At 38.8% G+C, this 23163-nt stretch overlaps 2 protein-coding genes, 1 long non-coding RNA gene and 3 other non-coding genes across 7 annotated transcripts; 2 read left to right on the top strand and 4 right to left on the bottom strand.

The window, feature by feature from the left end:
- The first annotated feature begins 3324 nt into the window (after positions 1-3324).
- Positions 3325-6348, top strand: LOC122665388 (cell division cycle 20.2, cofactor of APC complex-like). Its single transcript, XM_043861537.1, has 8 exons — positions 3325-3448; positions 3686-3808; positions 3923-4102; positions 4511-4780; positions 4975-5080; positions 5164-5480; positions 5924-6085; positions 6190-6348. The coding sequence occupies exons 1-8, from the start codon at positions 3377-3379 to the stop codon at positions 6322-6324; spliced, it is 1365 nt and encodes a 454-aa protein (XP_043717472.1). The 5' UTR covers positions 3325-3376; the 3' UTR covers positions 6325-6348.
- A 310-nt stretch (positions 6349-6658) lies between these two features.
- LOC122665389 lies at positions 6659-10726 on the bottom strand. 2 transcript variants are annotated; one of them, XM_043861539.1, is made up of 3 exons: positions 10539-10726; positions 10108-10240; positions 6659-7293 (listed from the first exon to the last, which is right to left on the bottom strand). In XM_043861539.1, exons 2-3 carry the CDS (start codon positions 10190-10192, stop codon positions 6701-6703), a joined length of 678 nt encoding a protein of 225 aa, XP_043717474.1. In that variant the 5' UTR covers positions 10193-10240; positions 10539-10726; the 3' UTR covers positions 6659-6700. The 2 variants fall into 2 exon arrangements, with proteins under 2 accessions (XP_043717474.1, XP_043717473.1); XM_043861538.1 differs by lacking the exon at positions 10539-10726 and having other exon boundaries at positions 10108-10305.
- LOC122665390 lies at positions 9710-10039 on the top strand. Its single transcript, XR_006333480.1, has 2 exons — positions 9710-9897; positions 9931-10039. It is a non-coding gene; the product is annotated as an uncharacterized LOC122665390 (long non-coding RNA).
- A 1354-nt stretch (positions 10727-12080) lies between the features above and the next one.
- LOC122666344 lies at positions 12081-12277 on the bottom strand. The gene has a single exon (XR_006333537.1). It is a non-coding gene; the product is annotated as a U2 spliceosomal RNA (small nuclear RNA).
- A 4585-nt stretch (positions 12278-16862) lies between these two features.
- LOC122666462 lies at positions 16863-17023 on the bottom strand. The gene has a single exon (XR_006333647.1). It is a non-coding gene; the product is annotated as a U1 spliceosomal RNA (small nuclear RNA).
- Positions 17024-20300: 3277 nt separating this feature from the next.
- Positions 20301-20496, bottom strand: LOC122666480. The gene has a single exon (XR_006333662.1). It is a non-coding gene; the product is annotated as a U2 spliceosomal RNA (small nuclear RNA).
- Between the last annotated feature and the right edge of the window lie 2667 nt (positions 20497-23163).

The following is a 23163-nucleotide window of genomic DNA, read 5'->3' as shown; positions in this document are numbered from 1 at the left end:
TACCTGGGTCAATTAAAGACCCGAGACAACAGATCTTCTGCATTTAATTTGGAATGAATGGAGTTGCAGGTAGGTAGGGATTTCTGCTTCGCTGTGTCCTCAGAGAGTAAGAGGGAGAGAGAGAGAGAGGAGTGTTATTAATATTTTGACAAGTGAGTAGTTGATCACAACCCTGGTATTAAATGGCCGGACACCACCATCACGGCATCACCCTGAAACTCTGAGAAGTCTGCTTTTCATTACATGAGCCAATGAGGAACACAAAGGATACATCGCAGTTGCAAACATACCATCATCTTAGTTTTGAAGAATCGGATTGTGACGTTAGTAACAATCTCACATTGACTTACTCTGGGATCTTTGATGATTAGTCCAAATCCTCTTTTGTACTGCAGGGTGTGCGGTGCACATCTTACGGGGCAGCAAAGGCCATGTGTGCTTTTGATGACTTCAAATACCAAGTGTGACACTCCATCAAAAAGCTTACAACATGAAATATTGCTTCCAGTGCAAGTCATGATTTTTATCATGCAGGTAGGGTTGTAAATGGATAATCGAAAATCCGAATTCAATCTGCATCTGTATCAGTTTAGGGACATCCGTATTTATTTAGAAATATTTGGAAGAAAAAAATTCAAGTACTCCGATAAAAATACGTCCGGAAAAAATCTAATTATTTAATAATAAAAAATTAAGTAAATAATGTTCTTGAGGGTTTTTGAAGATTCAACAGGTTCTAGAATACGAGGAAAAGAGAATCATGATCTAAGAGATAGGGATTGAGAGTGATTTGTATCCGCTAGGGGGAGGAAGGTCTGGGTTACATAAGGCACAGATGAAAACGGATGGTCGAAAATCTGAATTTGACCTGCATCCGAATCCATCCGAATCTGTTTAGAGGTATTCATATTCGGCCAAGGAATATCCGGATCTGATCACATCCGATCCGTTCCGTATCCGAGCCGAATCCGATCCGTTTACAGGCCTACATGCATGCCTTAAGTGCAATATTTTACATAAAGTGCATTTGAAATTAAGAAATTACAAAAGACAGTAGAGAAAAGTAAAGAAGTCGAATTTCTCTCAAAATTTTCTTGGGTAATTTACACATACCACCCCTGAGGTTTGACAAAAGGATATTTTCACCCCCCAGTTTTGGAAAATTCTGCGTACCCCCCTGAGATTTGCAAACGGTAGCAAATAAGCCCATTCCATCAGTTCATGACTAACACTGTTAAAAATTAGACTTGAATTGACAGAATTGCCCTTCTCAGAAGAACCCAAAAAAAAATAAGAGGTGAATGGACAAAATTACCCGTACAAAGAAAAAAAAATTGGCAACTCATCTTCCCCAATCGCCTAGGGTTTTCTAAGTTGCAAGAGCTTGATAAAGTAAAAGGTATTGAGCGGAAGTTGGTTGAAACAGAAACTTTGGTTGAACAATTTAGAACTGAAGTGGAGGCAGCAAAAAAGGCCAAATTAACTGCCAGTAATTTGGTGGTGAAGTGGTAGAAGAAGGCCGAGGAATTTGAAAGTCAAGTTGAAGAAGCAAGCCAAATGGAGAGATCTGCAACTGAATCATTGGATTTATTGATGAAACAACTAGAAGGGAAGAGTAATTTATTGCAGGATACAGAATCTGAAATTGCTTCTCTTAAAGAGAAAGTGGATTCAATGGAGATCTCAATTGGGCAACAGAGACAGGATTTTGAAGAATCAGAATAACATCTTGAGACAGCTAAGAAAGAGGCATTGGAAATGGTACGGATGGTTGAATTTATTAAGGTTGAGCTTGAAACTGTGACGGAGGAGAAAATGCAAGCATTGAACAATGAGCAGCTTGCAGCTTCGAGTGTTCAAGACCTTCTAGCTGAGAAGAACAAACTAATAAATGAGCTAGAAACCTCTAGGGATGAAGAGGAGAAGAGTAAGAAGGCATTGGAAAGCTTAGCTTCAGCAATGCATGAAGTCTCTGCAGAAGCAAGAGAAGCCAAAGAGAAGCTTTTGTCCAGTAAAGATGAGCTTGAAAACGCTAAGACCTAGATAGAAGATTTGAAATTAGTAGTGAAAACAAACAAGAAGTACGAAACCATGTTTGAGGAGTCAAAACAAGAGATCGATCTTCTTACAAAAGCTCTTGATTACTCCAATCACGAAGTCAAGAACTCCAGGGCTGAATGGGAACGAAAAGAGCTCAACTTAGAAAACCCTAGGCAATTGGGTTTCAAAACACTTTTCAACCGTTTAGAAGTTTAGGGTTTGAAATTGGGGAAAAATCCCAAATCCCCTTTCGCACCTGCAACTCGTCTTCATCCCCAATCGTAACAAAAACTGTTCATTAGACTCTATTGTTCCATCAATACTTGTGGATATCTCGTCCTCCACTATCAACTGGGGAGGGGCAAGAGCGAGATCCAAATCGAAATTTCCATCCATCTCCATAGGGTTAGGGTTTGAGGGTGGAGCAGAGAGTGATGGTGAAGATGGTGATTATTCGGTTCATGCAAAGAGGTTGAAGAGGAGTGATTGGGTGGCAAACGTTTTAACGAATCAATGGGGCGCTGGGATGGTTGCAACTCATCTTCCCCAATCGATTTTGGGGAAGATGAGTTACAGGTTTTTTTTTTTTTTTTAGGTTCTTCTTAGAGAGGCAATTCCGTTAGTTCAAGTCTAATTTTTAACAGTGTTAGTCATGAACTAACGGAATGGGCTTATTTGTTATTGTTTTTAAATCTCAAGAAGGTATGCAGAATTTTTCAAAACTATGAGATAAAAATATCCTTTCGTCAAACCTCAGTGGTGCCGTGGTGGTATGTGTAAATTACCCAATTTTCTTCTTGTAGTAGAAGAATGAAACTCCCACCCTGACACGGCTTATACGCCGTCTATGAAAACTTTCCCCTTAAGAATAAGGTTAATTTTCGACCGGTACTTACTTCCATCGTCGAGAGGTTTGGCCGTTTGGGCAATATAACCTAACGAACACTAACCGTTACCCAAGATTATTTGGCGGGAGAAAAAACACTCTATAATTACAAAACAATTCCGAGAGTTCTTCATTTGTTGAGGTGTCTTGTTTTCAGATCCAAAGAAAGAGATCCGAATTTCAGTTGATCAGTCTGATCGGTACCTGGCGATCGATCAAAGACTGACACACAACATGTGGAGATTAGAATCGGATGGGTATTCTCCAAAGCAACTCCCGAGTAATCCTGTCGAATACTACTTCCCGGTAATCATCTTTTCTTCGTTTCTGTTGTTTCTTGGATTGAACATTGTTCTTGTGTAGCTGCTTCAGTTTCTGATCAATCAATTTCAAATTTCAGTTAATCAGTCTGATCGGTGCCTGCCGATCGATCAAAGACTGACACACAACATGTGGAGATTAGAATGGGATGGGTATTCTCCAAAGCGACTCCTGAGTAATCCTGTCGATTACTACTTCCCGGTACTCATCTTTTCTTCGTTTCTGTTGTTTCTTGGATTGAACATTGTTCTTGTGCAGATGCTTCTGGTTCTGATCATTCAATTCCAATTTTTCATTTCTCTTGAGCCTTGATGTTGATGTTTCTGGGTTCTCTTTTTATGCTCAGGGACCGACACAGCAGAATTTACTATATATATTTTTCTATGTTCTTTCAAGTTTTATAATTACATTATCATTTTTTCATTTTTGATTTGCAAGGGAGATCGGTTCATTCCCAATAGAAGTTTAATGGATATTGGTCATGCTCAAAGCTTATTGACAAGCAGGACAAAGGAAGGCAGCGACCCAAAGCCTGGATCATCAGTGGAATTAGATTACAATGTTCGTTTAATCTTTCTTCACTGGTTTCTTGAATTCTGGAGTTCTTGGTTTCCTGCTATCTCAGTTTCTTAAATGGGTATAATGTATTTTTTGCCCGTTCTTTCTTTCTCGTAGAATGAGTACAAGAGGAAAGTAGAGGAAATTCTGAATTTGGATTCTGAAGGAAGACCGTTCAGGATGCTGGTTTTCAGGGGGAGCCCTAAAACTACCAGAAGATACTCTCGTCTTATTGAAGTGATGGAGCAAGACAGGGTGGAGATAACAAACAATTTTAAGCGATCTTGGTTGCCCAAGGTACCCACCTCTTCAATATTGTCTTTTTTAATTTTAATTTTTTTTTCTCTATTTTTGTTAATTCTAAGTCGTTTTCTTTGATTTCTTTCTAAATTCAATTCAAGGGTGTTCATTCTCTTTTCAGATCTTGTAAGTTTAATTGGTAGATAGGATATTTTGTAATTAACAGTAGTTTTTGGGGTCACCATGTTGGTCAATGGTTAATGGGAGCATGTTTTAAAGTTAAAAGGAAATCCTTTTGAGTGCTACTCTGTCCCAGTTCTTTTTGTTTGTGTTTCAGGCTTTAAATTCTTACTGTCTGGTTTGATAAATTTATTACGCATATTGCTTCAATTTCAGTGAGACGAAGCTGATATAATTTCCCGCCCTTCTTTTGGAACTTTAATTTCTTACATGTGGGAGTCACAGTCGGAGGAAAAGATTTTGCATGCTCCACTGCTTAAGGCAAACTACTACCTGAATATCCTGGATTGGGGGAAAAACAATGTTCTCGCTGTTGCCTTGGGCTCAGAAGTATACCTTTGGAATGCCAACAATGGCCTTATCAATAAACTGAAGCAAACAATTCCTGAAGACCATTATCCTACAAGTGTGGCATGGTCTGAGGACACAAAAACAATGGCCATTGGACTCAGCAATTCTGGGCTTCAGCTCTGGGATGCTGAAACATTGCAAATGGTTAGATGAATCCACCTTCCTCTCTATATTTGTTTGATGTTATTGTTGGCTTTTTTTTTTTTTTTTTGGGGTAAATTATTGCAGAAGACTACCAAACCAGTAGCCCTTCCCATTCATTTGTTATTCATTTAGTTAATTAGTGTCCCTGTTCCAACAGTATTCAAATAAGTACTTTTTATCTCTTTGTTCCACAGATACGTTCCCTAGATGGTCATCGCAGCAGCCGGGTGGGAAGCCTTTCTTGGAACAGAAACTGTCTAGCATCAGGAGGCCATGATAGATCCATCATCAGCCATGATGGTAATTACGATTGTACATATCGTGCTTTGGATTTCTTCTAGTGCTTCAAAATTACCTTTGATCCCCGTGTTTATCTCCAGCAGTGAGAGCGAGTACCAGTTCAACTTCTTGTTTGCGTGTGCATACTGCAGAAGTGTGTGGTCTAAAATGGTCAAGGGAAAGCAATCTTTTGGCAAGTGGTGGCAATGACAATATCGTTTATATATGGGATGCTTCTAGCATGAAATCATCCAAATTCTTGCATAAGTTCAGTGACCATCATGCAGCTGTTAAATCCCTTGCTTGGTGCCCATATCAGTTTAAGATACTAGCCTCTGGTGGTGGTTTACAAGATCGGTGCATTAAGCTATGGAATTTACAGTCTGGGAAGTGCATTAATAGTAGAGATACCTCAGCACAGGCAAGTCATACTAGCAGTTATCTATGTTTCTCCTTAGCTCTTTTTGTAAGCTGAATAGTGAGGTTAAGCCCTCGGTGAGAACAGTTAATCATCGTTTAATAAATGAATTAAGACAGCTATTAGCTGTTCATTGTTGTACATGCTGTCAATCGAGGTTTTCTAATTTATGGAATCTTTTGAGTGGAGCATCAGCTCCAAAATCATGTTTCTCGTAAGATCCTAATTCTGTGTGGATGGTTTATCCAGAATTTAACGGGAGTTGCTGCTCTGTTCCACTCAATTTCTAGGAAAGAAGTGTTTTTTTTTTTTTGGTAAATTCTAGGAAAGAAGATTAGGATCATATGATTGCTTCATTATCAAGGTTGTGGAAAATCCTTTTTGGCTATAACCATCCAGGTGTGCTTTGCCCATGCGTGATCATTCCTTCATTTGTGAACCGACAGGTTTGTGGCTTGGAGTGGAACAGGCATCGTAAGGAGATCTTGAGCGGGCATGGGTACAGTCTAACTCATCAGGAAAGCAATCTATGCCTATGGAAATACCCATCATTGTCAAAAGTGGGAGAGCTAAAGAACCAAATATCTGAAGTCCTCTACCTCTCCCAGGTCTGCAAACTTTTTTTTTTTTTTAAATATATATGCCTGAAGTAAACTCTGACAAACTTAAGTTCATGTAAGTGATGATCAAAGTTTCATACTGGCTAATGCAGAATCCAGATGGATCAACAGTGGTTTCAGCTGGGATAGACGAGACACTTCGCTTTTGGAAAGTCTTTGGACCACCAAAGACCAACAGTTTGGATTTCGATAGTTTACTATCTCTAGAGAGACTCCATATAAGATGAATGAATTTGATTTGCTTGTCTGAGGTACTCATTTGTGCTCTCTGAGTGTGAATAGGTGGTATCTTTTACTCACTGTAAAGTTTTCTCTGTCATAAAAAAAACACAGATATAACAGATGAATATTGTGATTATCACAGTCACACGGGTGTTTATGAAGAAATGGATCGTCTGGCCTCCACTGCTTTGATTTATTAGTTCCCCTGAAGCACCCTTTCTTCTGCTGGATGCCTCGTCCGCCACCTTCAAGAACAAAAGTTGAATTTGTCTGTCCACTGCTAAATAAGATACACCAAAAGAAAGGCCCTTTGTGATTTTCACAGTCATTTGTGCTCTCTGAGTGTGAAAAGGTATCTTGTACTCACTGTAAAGTTTTCTGTCATAGAAAAAGAACACAGATATACCAGATAAATATTGTGATTATCACAGTCACAGGGGTGTTTAAGAATAAATGGATCTTCTGGCCTCCATTACATTGAATATTAGTTCCACTGAAGCACCCTTTCTTCTGCTGGATGCCTCTTCCACCACCTTCAAGAACGAAAGTTGAATTCGTCTGTCCACTGCTAAATAAGACACACCAAAAGAAAGGCCCTTTGTGGGTCCCCATCAAGCCTACTCCCACTTCAGTGTGTTCCTTACTTGTTACAACTGACAGGGTCTTCTTATCTTGAACAAGAATATGAGAAAAGGCTTGTGATGGATCAAAATACTTAGATTGGCAACCTACTATATGCCCTGATATGGTGCCAAAGGTTGGTAGCTCTACTCCACAGTTGGGTGCAAAGACCTCTGTGAAGTCATCTTCTGGAGGCCGGCAGCTTACAGTGTTGTTGCTAGTGCAGTTACCTGTGCATTCCTCCGCATATTGCAATGCCATGCACCCAAGACCAGCATTGTCTTTTAGTCTGGGAAGCTTTTGGGCTGTTCGATTTTCATTAATAATATCAACAAGCTCATTTGCTGGGTTTCCTGTAATAAAATAGCTAGTAACGGACCATGGACAAATAAAGGTACAGGATAAAAAGGATATAAATGGTTATAATAGAAAATATTTGGAAAGATAAGACTTAGGAAAGATAAGACTTATTGTATGGTTTAAACATGCAGAGACCCAAATAAATTCAAGTGCATGAATTTGCAAATCCCAAGCTCACTACATCTATCTCTGCCCACTAATCTGTAAAATAAAGGAGTAGGAGATAATAGGTATAATGCTCTGAGATGATGAATCTTTCAAGGTACGTGAATTTGCGAATCCCTACCTCACAATATCATCTATCTCTGCCCTAGTATCTTCAAAAGAGAAAAGCTCTGCCCTAGATCTTTTTTTTAACTAGCATCAACACAAAATAAAGTAGCAGGCAAAAATAGTATAATACTCTGAGATGATGGATCATTTGATTTAGTGCTTCATCCTCTTTCTTGTTTTTCCATGACATCAAAGAAAGAAGTAAAAGTGCTACCAGGGAAAAGGGTAAGGGAGGCTCGGGAAGCTTTAATAACAAAATGGCGAGGGGTCATGGGAAAAAATATCAACTAGGAAAATTAACAAACATAAACTGGTACATAGAAATGCAGGAAATGAACAGTTTTCCATTGGTTAATGTCAAAATTTCATGTACAAACAAACTTGCTGCATAAATACTATGATTTGAACGTCTCCCTAATCTATGATTCAAAATTTTTCTCCATTTGACAGTACATTTCTCTTCAGTCTGCAAGTCCTGACTGAAAAGGAGTTCAAAGCATACTTGTTGGGAGACTCAGATTTTAAAGTTTTCCTCATCACCTCAATGACAAGTATTTGAGATGTCTGATGTCCACTTAATAAGAAGGAATCTCCTATATTGATACTTATTATCTTGCTGAGGTTTTAATTTTAACTGCAACATCTGATTGGCATTCTTATTTTGTATGGAATTTCTAAACTGATGTACAAGAAGATCAACCTGTTCCCTTGGATATTATAAAACAATTTAGGAGAACAAAATATAGGAGGTTAAAAGGAAGGATTGTTTTATACAGTGGGAGAGCTTCTCATTCTTGATGAGAAGAACCCACGTAGGATCTAAGAGGGAGAAGCCCTTCTTCATAGGATGAACAGGTACAGACTTCTGGACAAGAGCCAGAACGAGCTCGATTATGTCTTGGTGCTGACTGTGGAGAACTTCCTTTTTATTGCCATCCCTAGACTCTGTTCGAGTCAGGCATGGCCAAGTTAATCAACCATGCTAGAATGCCTATCAGGGAGAGGCACATCCAGGTTGGAAGGCAGGTTGTCAACATCCCCTCTTTCATGGTAAGGGTGGACGTGCAGAAACACATTGATTTCTCACTCACCAGTCCACTAGGACGTGGAAGCCAAGGAAGAGTGAAGTGAAAGAACATGAAGGCAGCTGCCAAGACAGCTGCTGGCGGGGATGGAGACAAAGAGCATGAGGATTAAATGTAAGTTTAAACAGTTTCTCGATCATAATAGAATTCTGGGTCTCTAGTTTGTGTTTCCAATCTCACTTTTAGTTGTAGTTTGTGTTAGTTTGAGAACTCCCAACCTCTGGTTGTATGATATTATTTACCTTAACTACTTTGAGGAACTTTCAAGTACTCAAACTCTGTAGGTTCAGATGTGCAGTTTAGCAAGTTGCCCTTGACTATTGTTTTGAAGAATTTGTAAGTTTTTCAGGCAAAACAGGGGGAGGAGGATGGAGTTGTGCCACATGCAGTTACTTTCAAATATATGCTTCTGGTCTTCCATTTGGTAAAAATATGAAGGGAATAACAACACTAAAGATTCCTATGAACAAGGACAAAATTGATGACGAATAGCATCAATTGATCTTATATATAACCAAAAAGCTCTAAATTTAACATTAAGACAGAAAGTACATTGATGCTGTCATCTAATGAATTACTTCAAAATGACAAATAGGATAAAAAAGAGAAGTTATGGTCTTTGCTGCATTAATCATGTGCCTATTATTTAGAGGAGGTCCTCATACACCACAGTGAGCAACTCTGAACGTCACAGGAAATTCTCCAAAGAAGTGTGATGGGACGAAAATACAGATCATATAAATAGGGGGAAGTGAGAACACAGATACTCTTTATAATGAACTACTGCACATAACGAAAAGAGGAAAGTAATGTTCTTACTTTATTTTTCTTTTTCAGAGATCTTTCTTTTGGATGGGGGGTTGGGGAAGGCATTAGGGATGTTGAGACCTTATCAAGAATGATGACAACAATTAAAAAGAAGATGTCTTGCCTAGAATAACTCAATATATAGATTCATAAGATTACCATGATTAGTTTGGAAAGCATGGGATGAATTATCGTTTGGTTGGTGACAAAAAAAATTTCTTCATGGTGTTACAAGAGGCATTGCCCTGTATGGGGTTTTGCTCTCAAGAGAACAGTACAGACACGTACCCTTCTACATTGCCTAAAGAGTAAAGCTTATATGGCATCAGATTTGGACTTAATGCCACATACAGGGAGTGAGTGGAAGAACAAAAATTTAAAGCTCCCATTACAGAGAAAGATCTAATAGGATTAACAAGAGGCAAACCAAGTGTCTAATTAGAAAAACACAATGTCGAAGTTTAGGAACTCCAAGATGAAGTGACTACAGCTTTGATGATCATAGGAATACAAAGAAGCTGTTGAAATCTATAACTAGAATAAAAGGATCTTCAATCAGACAAGAAATCATAGGAAAAGAAGCAAAAAAGACAAAACCTTAATGCAGTTCAAATAAGTAGAATTAATGAGCTAGATAAGTACCATGGTTATTGCCCAAGGCCATACTGACAAGCAGTTGGTTGCAAAGAATGAACCACACGAGGTAACAGAGTTTCGTCCCCCTCATCACGTCTACCACCAGCTGCTACAGAAAAGGGCTTGTTTTTTAAAGGATCTGAAAGGAAGGGAAGCAGTGAAATCACAAAAACAAAAAAATATGGAAGTGGGTTCTTTTCATCAGATCAGTTCCTTTATCTGCTTTCAAGAGAGGTCAGACTAGTATGAACTTCAAGTTTCAGATAATCTGTTCTTCTCCTTCTTCAACCTAAAGTTTTGTATAGCTTACATATACTTGTGAACACCAAAAGGACCTTTTTAAAGCAAACGGGATCCTCGCCTCCATCCTGTGTTTACTTAAAACAGATACATTCATTAAGGAACAGAGAAAAGAGATAAGGAAGAGTAGAAGAAACCTGAAAATTAGAAACTGGGTTTTTCCCGCTCCCTTCACTTTTGTTCCGAATGGGAAGTTAGGTTCTCCTTCCTTCTCCAGCAACCTTTTAGTTCTTTACTGAATGAACCTCTCTAATGGTTAAATGGTTCTAGTTGGTGCAGAAACCAAAAAAAAGAACTAATATGGATTACAAATGTGAAAAGCAGTTCTTAATGTTCAACAAATGAATAATATGTTGGTTGCATCAACTCATCAAGGCTGTTTCGGTGGTAATGGGGGACTGATTGCATTTCTCCCGGAAAAGGAAGGAATACGACAATGATTGAATGTTGCAGAGTAGTGGGTACAAAAGATAAGAGTGGTCACTGGTGGTCCCAACTAGCCGTTGTCTGAGTTGGGCTTTGAAAGTTGGGAACTTTAGTTTTCTTTTTGGTTTAGAAAATGGAGCGAAATTTGAGAGACTTTTGCCACTCTCGAACGTTCAGACGGGCCCACCGGCCACCACCAGTCCGTGAGGGTGTCAATTGGTGAGTTTATGGGCTATCGGTTCAGTTCCTTAACAGTTCTGGTCCCCTAAAAGATGCGGACCAAAACCAAATTAATAAGTTAATCGATCCCAAACACGAGATTTAGGACTACTGATTAATGGGTGGGTCGGTTCTAGTTCTTAATCTGTTCTAATCATCTAAAATTTTAAAAAAAAAAAAAAATCCCTAATACAACCTTTTACTTTATATTTAATTAATAAGTTGAAAAATCACAACCCTCATAAATTAGGATTTTTTAAGACATTCTTAAGAATATATAGTATGGGAATGAGAACGCTATCCGATCATGTGTGCGCCATGTGCCCAGACATAGGGCCACGTGAAATGACCAATGTACCCTTAAGGATTTTCACTTTTACATGGAGACGTAATGATCATTTTGTGCAATCCTATATCTAGGTGCAGGGGTCACGTGCCGCATGCGACTAGATAGCGATCTTTCTCCCATATAATACATAGGATTAGAGGATTCGTTCTCATTCTGGTTTCACCAGTTTCAATTATAACGGTTCCTATCAAGCTGATAAATTATCAGAATCAGACCGATACTTATGAATGAGTAGATCTAGAACCAGACCAATGAATCATTGAGTGAGTTAGTTCCGTGCCGATTGGAGCCTAATTCCCGGTTCTGGTCCAAATTTGACACCTGACCTCAATGGAAAAACGCGGGAAAAGGGGTAAACTATGGAATCTAGCTAAAGGTTTAAGGTGTACTCTTGAATATTTATGTGGGTCCCATCTCTCCTTGGGTTCCAAATCCCAATTGTCAAATAATGTGCCGAGTCTTTCTGTAAAGTGGGGCCACCAATAATCAAAGGCACAAAATTTGAATCCGTAAAGCTCGGAGTATAAGGATAATGTATCCTTGACCCAAACCACTTATTAAAAAATAATTTCTTTATTCCTGACGAATAAATCTTGAACGCAATTCTTTATTTCTGACGAATAAATCTTGACCGTCTGATTTAAATCCTGAAAAAAATCTAAAAAATATTTGAAGTATATATTAGTAGAGGTGCGCCAGATCCGTATAGTAGCATAACACATGGACGATCCTTAAGGACCCCAATAGCAATCTACTGTAGTGGGCCCTCCCGCTAAGAAAAATTAATTTAATATCCTGTGAATCTATGATCCACGGATCAGATATTACACTGATAAGAACAGATACTACACTTGATCTTAGCCAAAAGGCTGCGAACGGTATGATTCAACCGATGTCTTTATTTTGTTTTTATAGCAGTCTGTTGCCCACTATCATTCCTCTCTGGACGATGTGGGATTAAAACAATAAAAATTCACTTAACCTTATATATGCATGCTTTGCGCTTGTGCCTCTCTCCTTCTGATACCCAACCCCAAAACATGGTTGTTCTCTATGTTTTTACTGTATCATTCAGTTAAGTCTGAATTCATCAAGCGATACTTCCTCACAGAATAGTTGGCGTTGCAAAACCGTGCAGACTCTGGGAACAAGTCCAACCAATGCAACCACTGTCTTAAACCATTTCCCATAGAAGAATGAAGTGGTCTCTATCAGTGCTGTGTGCGTGTGTTCATTCTATCTGAAATGAGTGACAATCCTCTTATCTCTACCCTTTTGGATGGATGTAAAGCATTAGCAAACAATACAAGGGGAGAAAAAGACTACTACATTGCTATTGAGAAGCCATTTTTAATCTCTGAAACTCTGCATCTACCTTGTATCAATTGCACTGCCCCTTATGAACTAGTTAGAATCATACTGTCAAGTTAATTACCAATAAAGCAGTCTCCTCAATGTTTAGCTATCTACTCTTTGGATCACAGAGAGAGTGGTAGAACTGAATTACATCTTGGTTGGTCTCACAACCACTAGAGATTTTTAATGTATAGTTTCTTCCTAATAATAAATAACTCTCTCTCTCTCTCTTTCTCTCTCTCTGTAGCCACAAGTGCTAGTGTGTAGATCCCCCTCACATAAATATATATTTCTATGTTTCCATATTTGTTTTAATATATACAGAAGGAAGACGAAACACAACGAAAGAGGGAGGACAAAAAGACTGAAATCATTGGTGCTCGATCTAGTGGTATTCTAATGGGGATATTTATCACTTGTAGGATTCCTATTCAAGATCACTGCAGTTCCTTTTCGGGTGGTTGTAGGATAGACAACCGCCTGGTAGGGTAGGGTGGGTGGTACCACACACACACACACATATAAAGAGAAAGAAAGAGATAGACCCCAGTTTCTAACTATCACTCAAGTAACCTGAATAAATCTAAGAAGTTTTAATTTCACTTCCAGTGGATATGGCTTCATGATTACATGGCTGTAGTAATTCTTCTTGGAAAGTTGAAGAATGGAACTACCATTTTTTTTTTGGGGTAATTAATGGAACTACCATATTCGTAACATGAAATGTTATCAGCAACCCCCCGCCCCTCTTGTTTAGTTATATCACGAAGATTTTCTTTCTCCTTGCAAGCAATGGCCATCTTTTCTTTGGGCTGTGGTTGTCTCTAGGTAAAAATGACTTAAAAAGGAAAAGTTTCATGTTCTTTTACCTGTAAAACAGAGCCTTGATCTTCTTGTAAACCTTTAAGATGTTATGTCTAGACCCCATATTACTAGAAGAACAGTAGAATTGCTTTGTATTCTGGAACAGTAACTTTCCATTCTGGGTTTTTCCCCTTTGAAAGAGCCCAAGAACTGACTATAAGAAAGATGCAACTGTGACTGATGAAACAATCTTCAAGCCCAAGCAGGCAATGGTTTCTCGTCGTGGCACTCAGTGTTTGAACACTTTCTTTTTTGGGACTATCAATTGCCACAATTCTACCAAGATACTACTACAACTGAGGGAGATATAGTAAATGGATTGTGTCGCTTGTCCAAACTGCAGCCTTTCGAATCCTGCTGCCCCAGCACTTTCTTTCCTTGTTCCTTCTTTCCACCACCACCACCTTGCTCTCTGCTGCCACATGCACACCCCCATGTACTTCTCACTTGGCCTACTTGTAGCTGGTGATGGTGATGAACCCCTATGGCCTCTGTGCCTTCCTGTCCCTACTTATTCCATTACTTGTGGAGCTGAGTTGGCTTTTAAAGGCATTACTTTCTCTACCAATTTTCACAAAATTAACTGCTCTGGGACATTGATTCTAGTTCTCAACTTATCATCCTTCCTACTTAGCAATGCATATGGATTCTAGCCCATCAACCATAAAGGGAACCTCTATTGCCAAAAGAAACTACCAGTAAATCTGAAGGCATAAGTAGCAAGAAGGTAAGCAAGACGCCAAAGTTTTTGCTCACATAATAAAACATTACACAGAGCACAATAGCCTAAATTACCAATGACTTGGAATTATGATTCTCTCAATATACTTTGATGAAAAAAGACAGATATTGTATTGCCTTTCACTGCCATCTATAGGCTGAAACAATTACATGGTTGGCCAACAATGTAAATGTGGGGCTTGGAGTTCATGTTCTGGTTTTTAGAGTCTTGACCATCACCACAACCAACAAAAAAGGTGTGGTATTTTGTTGTACTAAAGACTTTGCAACAGATACCCTAATCTCATAGGATAGTCCCATACACAGGATCAGTGGTTGGAGATGAGGACAGTTGCTAACTTGCTCTTGTCCCCATCTTTGTATTTCTCCAACATCCTCACTCTGCAACTGCTCCAATCTCTTGGGGTTTCTCCTTCCACCAAGATTGCAGGTTTTTAGCTACTCGGAATTTATTGGTGCAGCTTGCTTCTTCTAGGATAATAGTCTCGCTCCCACAAGAATGACCAGAAAGGACTCAAATAGTAAACACAGACTATAGCATGGAAAATGATGACCAAGGACCAGAATCAGCACCCCTGACACTCCGATCATCAGGTTATATATGAAAATTACATGGTGTATAATCAAAGGAACTTGTTAGTGAGGATCATGAAATTTCTGAACGCCTCATGATGATTAAAAAACAAGACTTGATCTTAGAAACATAATGTGGAACACCTAACATATGATAGAAGAGAAGAGTGGGGGAGGGAAAATCCTAGAAGAATATAGGAGGCTGCTCAAGCTACAAACTGTAACAATGGCGAATGACGACCAGGGACTAGAACTAGCAATCCCAACTATCTTATCATTAGATTAGGAATGATGAATATCAAAAAGGACTTCGAAAAAAATGTTTAGAATGGAGAAACAAAAATACAAACTAGTCAGTGAGGATCATGGAATTTCTGAACCCTGAGGATGATGGCAAAGAAAGGTTGAATATCAGAATCATTGTAGCAGCTAATGAGAGACAGAAAAGAATGAAATAAAAAACCTAGAAACACAGAAGAGGTAGCTCAAATTGCCAAGAATCCCCTGCTGGACAAGGTAAGCTTGCTTTTAAGTCTATTCAAAAAATGAAGAACTGAACAGTCTTGGAGAGTAGATCAATAACCCAATTCAAACCACATAGAGTACTGGATCCCTCTATTCCATTGAAGAAGTTGAGGGTTCATACTTCATAATTCTGCTAATATGTTTGCAGCACTAACTACCAAAATGCAAACTTGCCACAAATGTGCCATTCTCATTACAAAGTTAAAAAAGGCCCCCTTTCCACCACCAGACCAGAATACACAGCTGAATGGTCTGTTGTAGGAGCAAAGAGGAGTATAGCAAAAAGGAATTAGTCCTTAGGCATGAGAAAAAGGAAACCAAACAACTTGCATGTGCATAGAATAGGAGGCCAGGGAGGGAGTGGTAGCAGAAAATCCAGTGTATGACAGCAGTGTATTAAATAAATAAAACCGTATGCCTCCAAGAGAAATCACAGAAGAAAGGAAAGGAAGGTTGAGGCAGGGAAGACAACAATTATGAATGGCTAGAATAACAAAGAGAGTGGTAGGAACAAATGAAAAGAATACAGGAATGGGAACAGGAGCAACATGGGACAAAGAGGTTAAATGGAAATGCTCAAGCAAGATTAACACAGAGGAGACAGTTGGGGAACCAAAAGAACATTTGGGTTCTCGGCATTCAAGGAGCTTACAGGGAACAAGTTGGAGGCCCAGGCATCGTGGAGGAATACCCGGAAGAATAAAGCTTCCTCAGACAAGAGAATTTGTTTAGGTCCTGGTGAATACCAAGTGTTTTTTCCCTACTTCAGGTAGTTCTTCCTTTCAGTCATGTAAAAGACCATATGACCACCAGATAGAAGTATGGAAACTGTATCATTAAAGATAATGGATCCATTTTGTATCATATCTATCATCTTAAAGCTCTTAAAGCATGGAAATACAAACATTTGGAGAAATAAATCCAAAAAAAAAAAAAAAAAAACAGATAATAAATCAAAGAATCAGATTCTGCTACTTGAATTTGGGATCAATCATTAATGTAAAATCAATTTTATTACAAAATTCTCAAGAAAAAAAGTACAACATGATTCTCTTCAAGAATTGACATGAAACATGAAGCAAGACAGTTTTACCCAGACACTATTTCCTCTTCTAAGACTAGCAAGAAACACTATCAACGAACTTGAAATCATAATCCAAGCCCATAACTATTCTACAACAGCAAAAGAAAATGACCAGAAAAGCGACATATATTTGCTCAGTGAGAAAATGATTCTGCAATCACCCCATTAATACCGTGGAAATACTGTATGCATTAACTTTTGAGATACAAAAAAGCCCTTTTCAACTGCAGACTTCAGCTCACAGTTACTGCAATAGCTGAGAGTTCGAGATGAACTAGTAAAGGACAGGAGGAGAAAGAACCAAAAAGCTTCGAGTTAGAAATGGTAGGGGCCGCGCGAACGCGTACCCCCGCTACCACAAATTATGACGTACACTCTCCCACTTGGGGAGATGTTAGGCGGGCACCCCTCCCAAGTGCAATGGAGGTCACCAACCTAGGCAATGGGCCTTCTTGATCACCCATAGACCCCGTCCAGGTAAGTATATTCTTAAGTTCTTGCTTCCCCTCATTTCTACACTTCTCTTCCTTGTCTTCTTTAGTAGCGGACCGATGTGGGAGTAAAAAGACACGTCTCATGTTTCAAAACACTTTTAGAGTTCAACAATTTAATAATAGACTTAATACCTAGTAGATAAGTAAAGATCTTTCGTGGCCACTACTCCATGCCCTGGATTTGGAGAACACTTGGAGCTTATAAACTGGTTCTGGCACACAAAAAGAAATAGCATGTGATAGCAGAGACTGGTGAAAATAGGCAACTCCTTCTTACCATAAAAAATGAAGATAGACAACTCCTTTTTTTTAATACCTCTTTACTACTTACCATTAAATATTAAATATATTAAATAAATACCAAGCCTGGAACCTTGAACCTCAAGGTACTACACACTACAAAATACAAACTACAAACCACAAACCACAAACCACAAACCACAAACCACAAACCATTGAGGCCACAAGAATGTTGGTGAGAATAGATAACTCCTTTAATGTAATAAGAAAGTCTTTCATCGATGGGGTTTGGATGTAACTATGCATGCCATTCAAGGTAATCATATCAAAGTCCAAAGAAAAAGGGTAATCTATTTTAACATTTTTTTTCTTTTCTTTTCTATTTTTTTTTTGGTGGTGGGGGAGGGCGCTAAAGGACCAATAAAAATAAAAACAAGAAAAAAACTATTATAAGATTGACATCTACGCAATACCCAGACGGAGTACAGAAATACTGATATAGATTAGTCACTTTTGGCATTGCCATCCGCAAGAAAATTCATAGCAATGCAGTAACCAGAGGACGACAAGTTAAAAAATCTAAATCTACTTCTACACAGATCATGTCTCATGTGACCTAAGCCTACAAAATCCGGATGATTGTCAATCGCAAAAGATGTTAATCTTGTATTTTCTTGGTAAGTAATTCAGCAATCACATTCACCTCTCGAAACTTGTGAGTAATCTTCCAATCAATTGATCATGGCCTAACGAGCCCAAAAAACCCAAGGGACACTAGTAGATTGAACATCTACAAACCGAGAAGGAAAATCTAATTCTATCCAAAGTTGTTTAACATCATTTCTTCTAGTTATCTCCAATCTTACAATTAAGGCTTCAACCTCAACATTAAAATTTGATTGGACATTGAATATTTGGACAAGCGGCACTAAATTAGAATACCCTCAGAATTCCAAAAGACACCCCCAACTCCAACTCTTCCTGGGTTACCAATTGAACAACCATCAACAATTAATTGTGTCCAATTATTCATTATCTTGCACAAAAAAACTTCTAAAATCCTATAAGCAATAGGAGGTTTTGGTTCATTTCCAAAGGCACATAATTAGGGATGCAAGTTTGGCCATATCGGCCTGAACTTGCCCTAAGCCTGAATAGGGTCTGGGTTGAGATAATTGGCCCTGAGGGTTGGTCAAGGCTGGGAATTTCTGGCCCTAAGTCAAGGTCGGGTCGGGCCAAGGTTGAGACCTCGAGCTAAGCCTAGCCTGGCCTGGCCCGGCCCGATCCGACCCTGTTTTAAGTTGTACTATAAAATATATATTGATATAATATATAAATTATAAACTTTAAACGTATAATTGATAATTTTCTCCCGAACCCATTCCAGGCCATGCATTTCCTTCCCCCTCCCCATGATCAGGGCCAATCAGGTTTAGCCTGGCCCGACCCTGAGGGTGGGTCAGGGTTGGATTTTTCAGGACCTGAGTCAAGGTCAGGTCGGGCCTGGGCCCAACTAAGGGGACTTAGGGTTGGGCTAGGGTTCTATAAAGTCTGGCCTAACCCGACCCTGTTGCAGCCCTAGCACATAATATAAAAAAGATCTTGAACAGATCTAGCAACCGTTGTATTCATTAAAAAATTCACATCTAATCATTGAAGGGTGAAGTTCAACTTGTTAGATCTTTTAAATTAGGGCTACAACAGGCTCGGGTTGGGTCAGGCTTTTTAAAACTCTAGCCCAACCCTGAGTCCCCTTAGCTGAGCCAAGGCCCGCCCTAACCCTAACGGTGCCAAGCCGAGCCAAAGCCCGCCCTGATTGGCCCTGCTTGGGCTGGGCTTGGCCTATTGGCCCTGACCCTGACCTTGGCCCTAACCCTAACCCTGACCTTGACCCTGCTGCAATAAGCAAATTAAAATAGTTGAATGTTTACATAACAACACAATAAAGGGTCGAATTCACATTAATCTGGTTAATTTATTATGTTTCTTTTTCCTTGGGACAATGGTTAAGCCCCATTTTAAATAATTATATTCTTTGATCACACGTATCATAACTTCTATTTTTTGATAGATAAAGAATTTTCTTCACGGAATACAACCCAAAGATGAAGCTTTAGTGAACCATAGAGCACATACTAGATACTAACATAACAAACAAATGAAGTATAAAATCAAGGCCAAAATCAGGGTCAAAATCAAGGTAAAAAATCAGGGTCAAACTTAGGGCCAAAATCAGGGTCGGGCTGAGCCCGAGGTCTCAATCCTGATTCTGGGCCAGGAATTTCTATCCTTAACCCGCCCTCAAGGCCAAAAATCGTTAGCCCAGGCCTTATTCGGGATTAGAGCAGGTTTGGGCCGACAAGGCCAAACTTGCAACCCTATTTCAAATCTTTTAAAATTTCTTTGGGCCCAAATCTGATAGGAGACCACAATAAGACTTGTTTCCACCATAATATGAAGTCATGAAAAGAAAGAAATTAAGGCCAAGGTAAGCCAAACAATGAGCAAAACCAGGACCACAACTCAATATGAAGTCATTTAGAAAGAAATTAACGTCCAAGGTAAGCAAAAGCCAGACTACATAGTTTTGATTACAACGGTTCCTAGTTAGAACATAGTTTTGATTACAACGGTTCCTAGTTAGCCGATAAATTATCAGAACCAGACCAATAACTTGTTAGTAGATCTTTAGAACCAGACCAATGAATTATTGGGTGAGTTGGTTTTGGGGGCCGTTTTCAGCCTAATTCCCGGTTCATGACCAAATTTGACACCCTGACCGTAATGTAAAAACGCGGGAAAAGGTCGGGAATCTAACTGAAAGTTTTGGCGACAATTGTAATATAATGTGCCAAGTGCCTTTGTGGATAGTATTGCCACTTGCCGCCATTAAAGCCCAGGCCCAAAAAACACTTCAAAAAAATTTAAAATAAAACAACCTTTTTCTCTGGACAATTATTTTCTATAAATTTAAAACGCCCAATGTAAATCCTGAAACCAACTACAATAGATTTGAAATATGAATTGGAAGGGATGCGCCAGGCCCGTGCAGTAGTGCAACGCATGGGCGACGCTTGAGGACCCCAGTAGCAAGCTACTATGGTGGGCCTTCCCCCAAGAAAAATTAATTTAATATCATGTGGATCGATGATCCACGTATCAGATATTAAACTGATAAGAACAGATACTACACTTGATCTTAGCCAAAAGGCCGAGAAAGGTATGATTTGACCATTTTCTCTTTCTTCATTTTATAGCCCATCTCTCTTTAATTTCTTTTATTTTCTATCGATGTGGGACTTAAGTTGAGGTTGAGGAATCCTAAAAACTTTTTTTTGGGTAACGAGAAACTTTACTAATAATAATAAGAGTGCGTACAATCATTGATATCACTTACACAGACATCTTGAAGCCAAAGAGTGGACTGTGGCCAAGATGTCTCACACCCAAGAGACATAGCCTTCCGAGGAATCCTAAATACAATGTATACTGCACAATGCACATGAAGGGTTGAACCTTTATTTTCTCATTTTAAAAGCAAGCAAATGTGGACCCAAATTTTGTAAGCACGGATCTAAGGTTCATTACTCAAATGTTGAACCTCACCTTTAGTGAAGTTAGTTAGGAGGAGCGTTTTTGTGGGGGAATGTAGCCCTTCCGTGTGCATAGGACCACAATGAGAACACGCACAAAAGCATCTTGGGGTGCAGGATTTTTGCTTTTCATAAGGGATAGGGTGATCATTTCGCCTCCCACAATGTCTGGGCATGGATGGTACACTCCCCTATAGAGAACTTTTCTCCTCAAAATAAATAATGAAAATGTCCCATTAAGGGGTAATTTGAACAATCTAAAAGGTTATAGGAAGTGAAAGTTTGTTTATTAGGGGAATCAGAATAGAAATAGCAAATTAAAATTGACCACTCCAACTAGGGATGTAAACCGGATTGGATTCGGTTCAGATATACTACGATCCGAATTTGAATCCGTTTATTGAATGACACATTTGTATTCGATCCGATATCCGACGGAATTTTAAAAACTAATATCATATTCGAAATCGAGAGTTTATCAGATAACTGAATATTATCCAACCAGATAAACTATCTAATTAGTAAAGGAATCTGACCTATATCAATTAGGGATTTCCAAATCCGATTACCGTTTTTACTTAGGATTAGGCATATACCCAAAATATCCTTATAAAAGTGTTTATAATAAGGTTAATATAGTAACATATCATATGTTTTTACAAAATTATTAAACTAATCGCATTTTACAATTGGATAGTAAATTAACCGAATATTATCCGATCCGAAATGTAAATATTTGAATCCAAACTTTTGGACGGATTCAGATAATTTTTCAGAAACCAAAATTTCGAATTCGAAAACCCTAAATGGATTCGAACATGGATCATATACGAATTTCAGCTATCCATTTACATCTCTAACTCCAACAATCAATCATCTTTCCCAAGTCATTTCTTCCCTTCCACTATCCTTTCGCTAGGCTTTCTAACCACATATCATCCAATAATCATTGTTCATGGGAACTTTGATCCTAACACCAAGGGAGCTAGAGAGGGTGCTGTTATAATCTCTAACCATCAATTCATTGTGACATACATAAATTTTGGTTGTGCAGGAAATCAGAAGAAGCATAGGCAAGAGGAATCAAACAAGGAGTCAAGGTAGCCCTTTCATTGGAAAGCAAAATAATAAAAAGGGAAAAAGTTCTCTGTCCGGGAGTGTGGCCTACGCCAACACTCTCATGAGTCTATCTCTCATTCCCATGTGAAAAGATACCTCTGCCCCCTTGTTTTAAGGAGGAGAGAGATAGACACATGGGAGTGCTGGCATAGGCCACACTCTTGTACAGAAAACTGCTTCCTTAATAAAAATATGGACGGACTCGGTAGGACTAGTGAATTGGGTCACGTTGCCAAAGGATCATCCTTGGTGATGGAGGATTTTTTTTAGTTTTATGACATTACAAACTATTTTCACTTTCTTAATTAGTAAGAAGGAAAGACAAGTTATCCAACCGGCAGACATATTACATATACTGTAAATCTTTTATTTTCCTCTGATTCTATTTAAGATTTTTTCTTTTAATCCAAAAAAGAGGTAGCGAATTAAAATTGACCATCATTCTTGTTGATGCGAGTTCTGAAAACTCATTTTCGAATCAATCATTAATGTACTATGACTGGGGCTAAGTGAAACCAAATTTGAAAAGTAGGGGAGGTTCGCTGAATTATCAGAAAGGGTAGGGGAGATCAAAGTAATTTATTTCTTTTTATTTTTTATTTTATTTGCAAAATAATTAAAATCAATGAAACTTATTTTTTAGCTAGATCTACAAAATTTTTGAATGGAAATTTTCAAAAATTCAAAGATTGTGGAAATAATTGAATGAAATTTTTCAAAAATGTTAATGCTGCTACTATGAATGGATAAGACCGTGCTTTCTTCAAAAATAAAAAATGGGAAGTGATTATTTGTTCGGGTGCGTGGCCTACGACAGCACTCCTTGTTTCTATTTTTCTCCTCCCCAAATAAGGGGTATGGACGTCTTTTCACATGGGGAGAACCGACATAGATACATGAGAACGCTAGTGTAAGCCATGCTCCCGGGCAGAGTTCTTTTTCCTAAGAAAAATAAAGCGGGTGTTCGACGAAAAATTATTTCCTGCAATTATCTACTCGGTCCATTTCCCCAAAGTCCCTCTAATAGGGGGGTGGAAGTGGAACCGTGGAACCCACCCAAGAAATGTGTTCGAGCAAGGGGTAGGATGGTCATTTCCATCCTATGAGAGGAATTGCAGGAAATGGACGGGCAGAAAATTGTAGGGGATAAAGATCCGTGTTCGACTCACTTGTAAGTTG

Source organism: Telopea speciosissima, chromosome 6 (assembly GCF_018873765.1).
Source record: "Telopea speciosissima isolate NSW1024214 ecotype Mountain lineage chromosome 6, Tspe_v1, whole genome shotgun sequence".
Lineage (NCBI taxonomy): Eukaryota > Viridiplantae > Streptophyta > Magnoliopsida > Proteales > Proteaceae > Telopea > Telopea speciosissima.
This window is presented reverse-complemented; position numbering and strand designations above follow the sequence as displayed.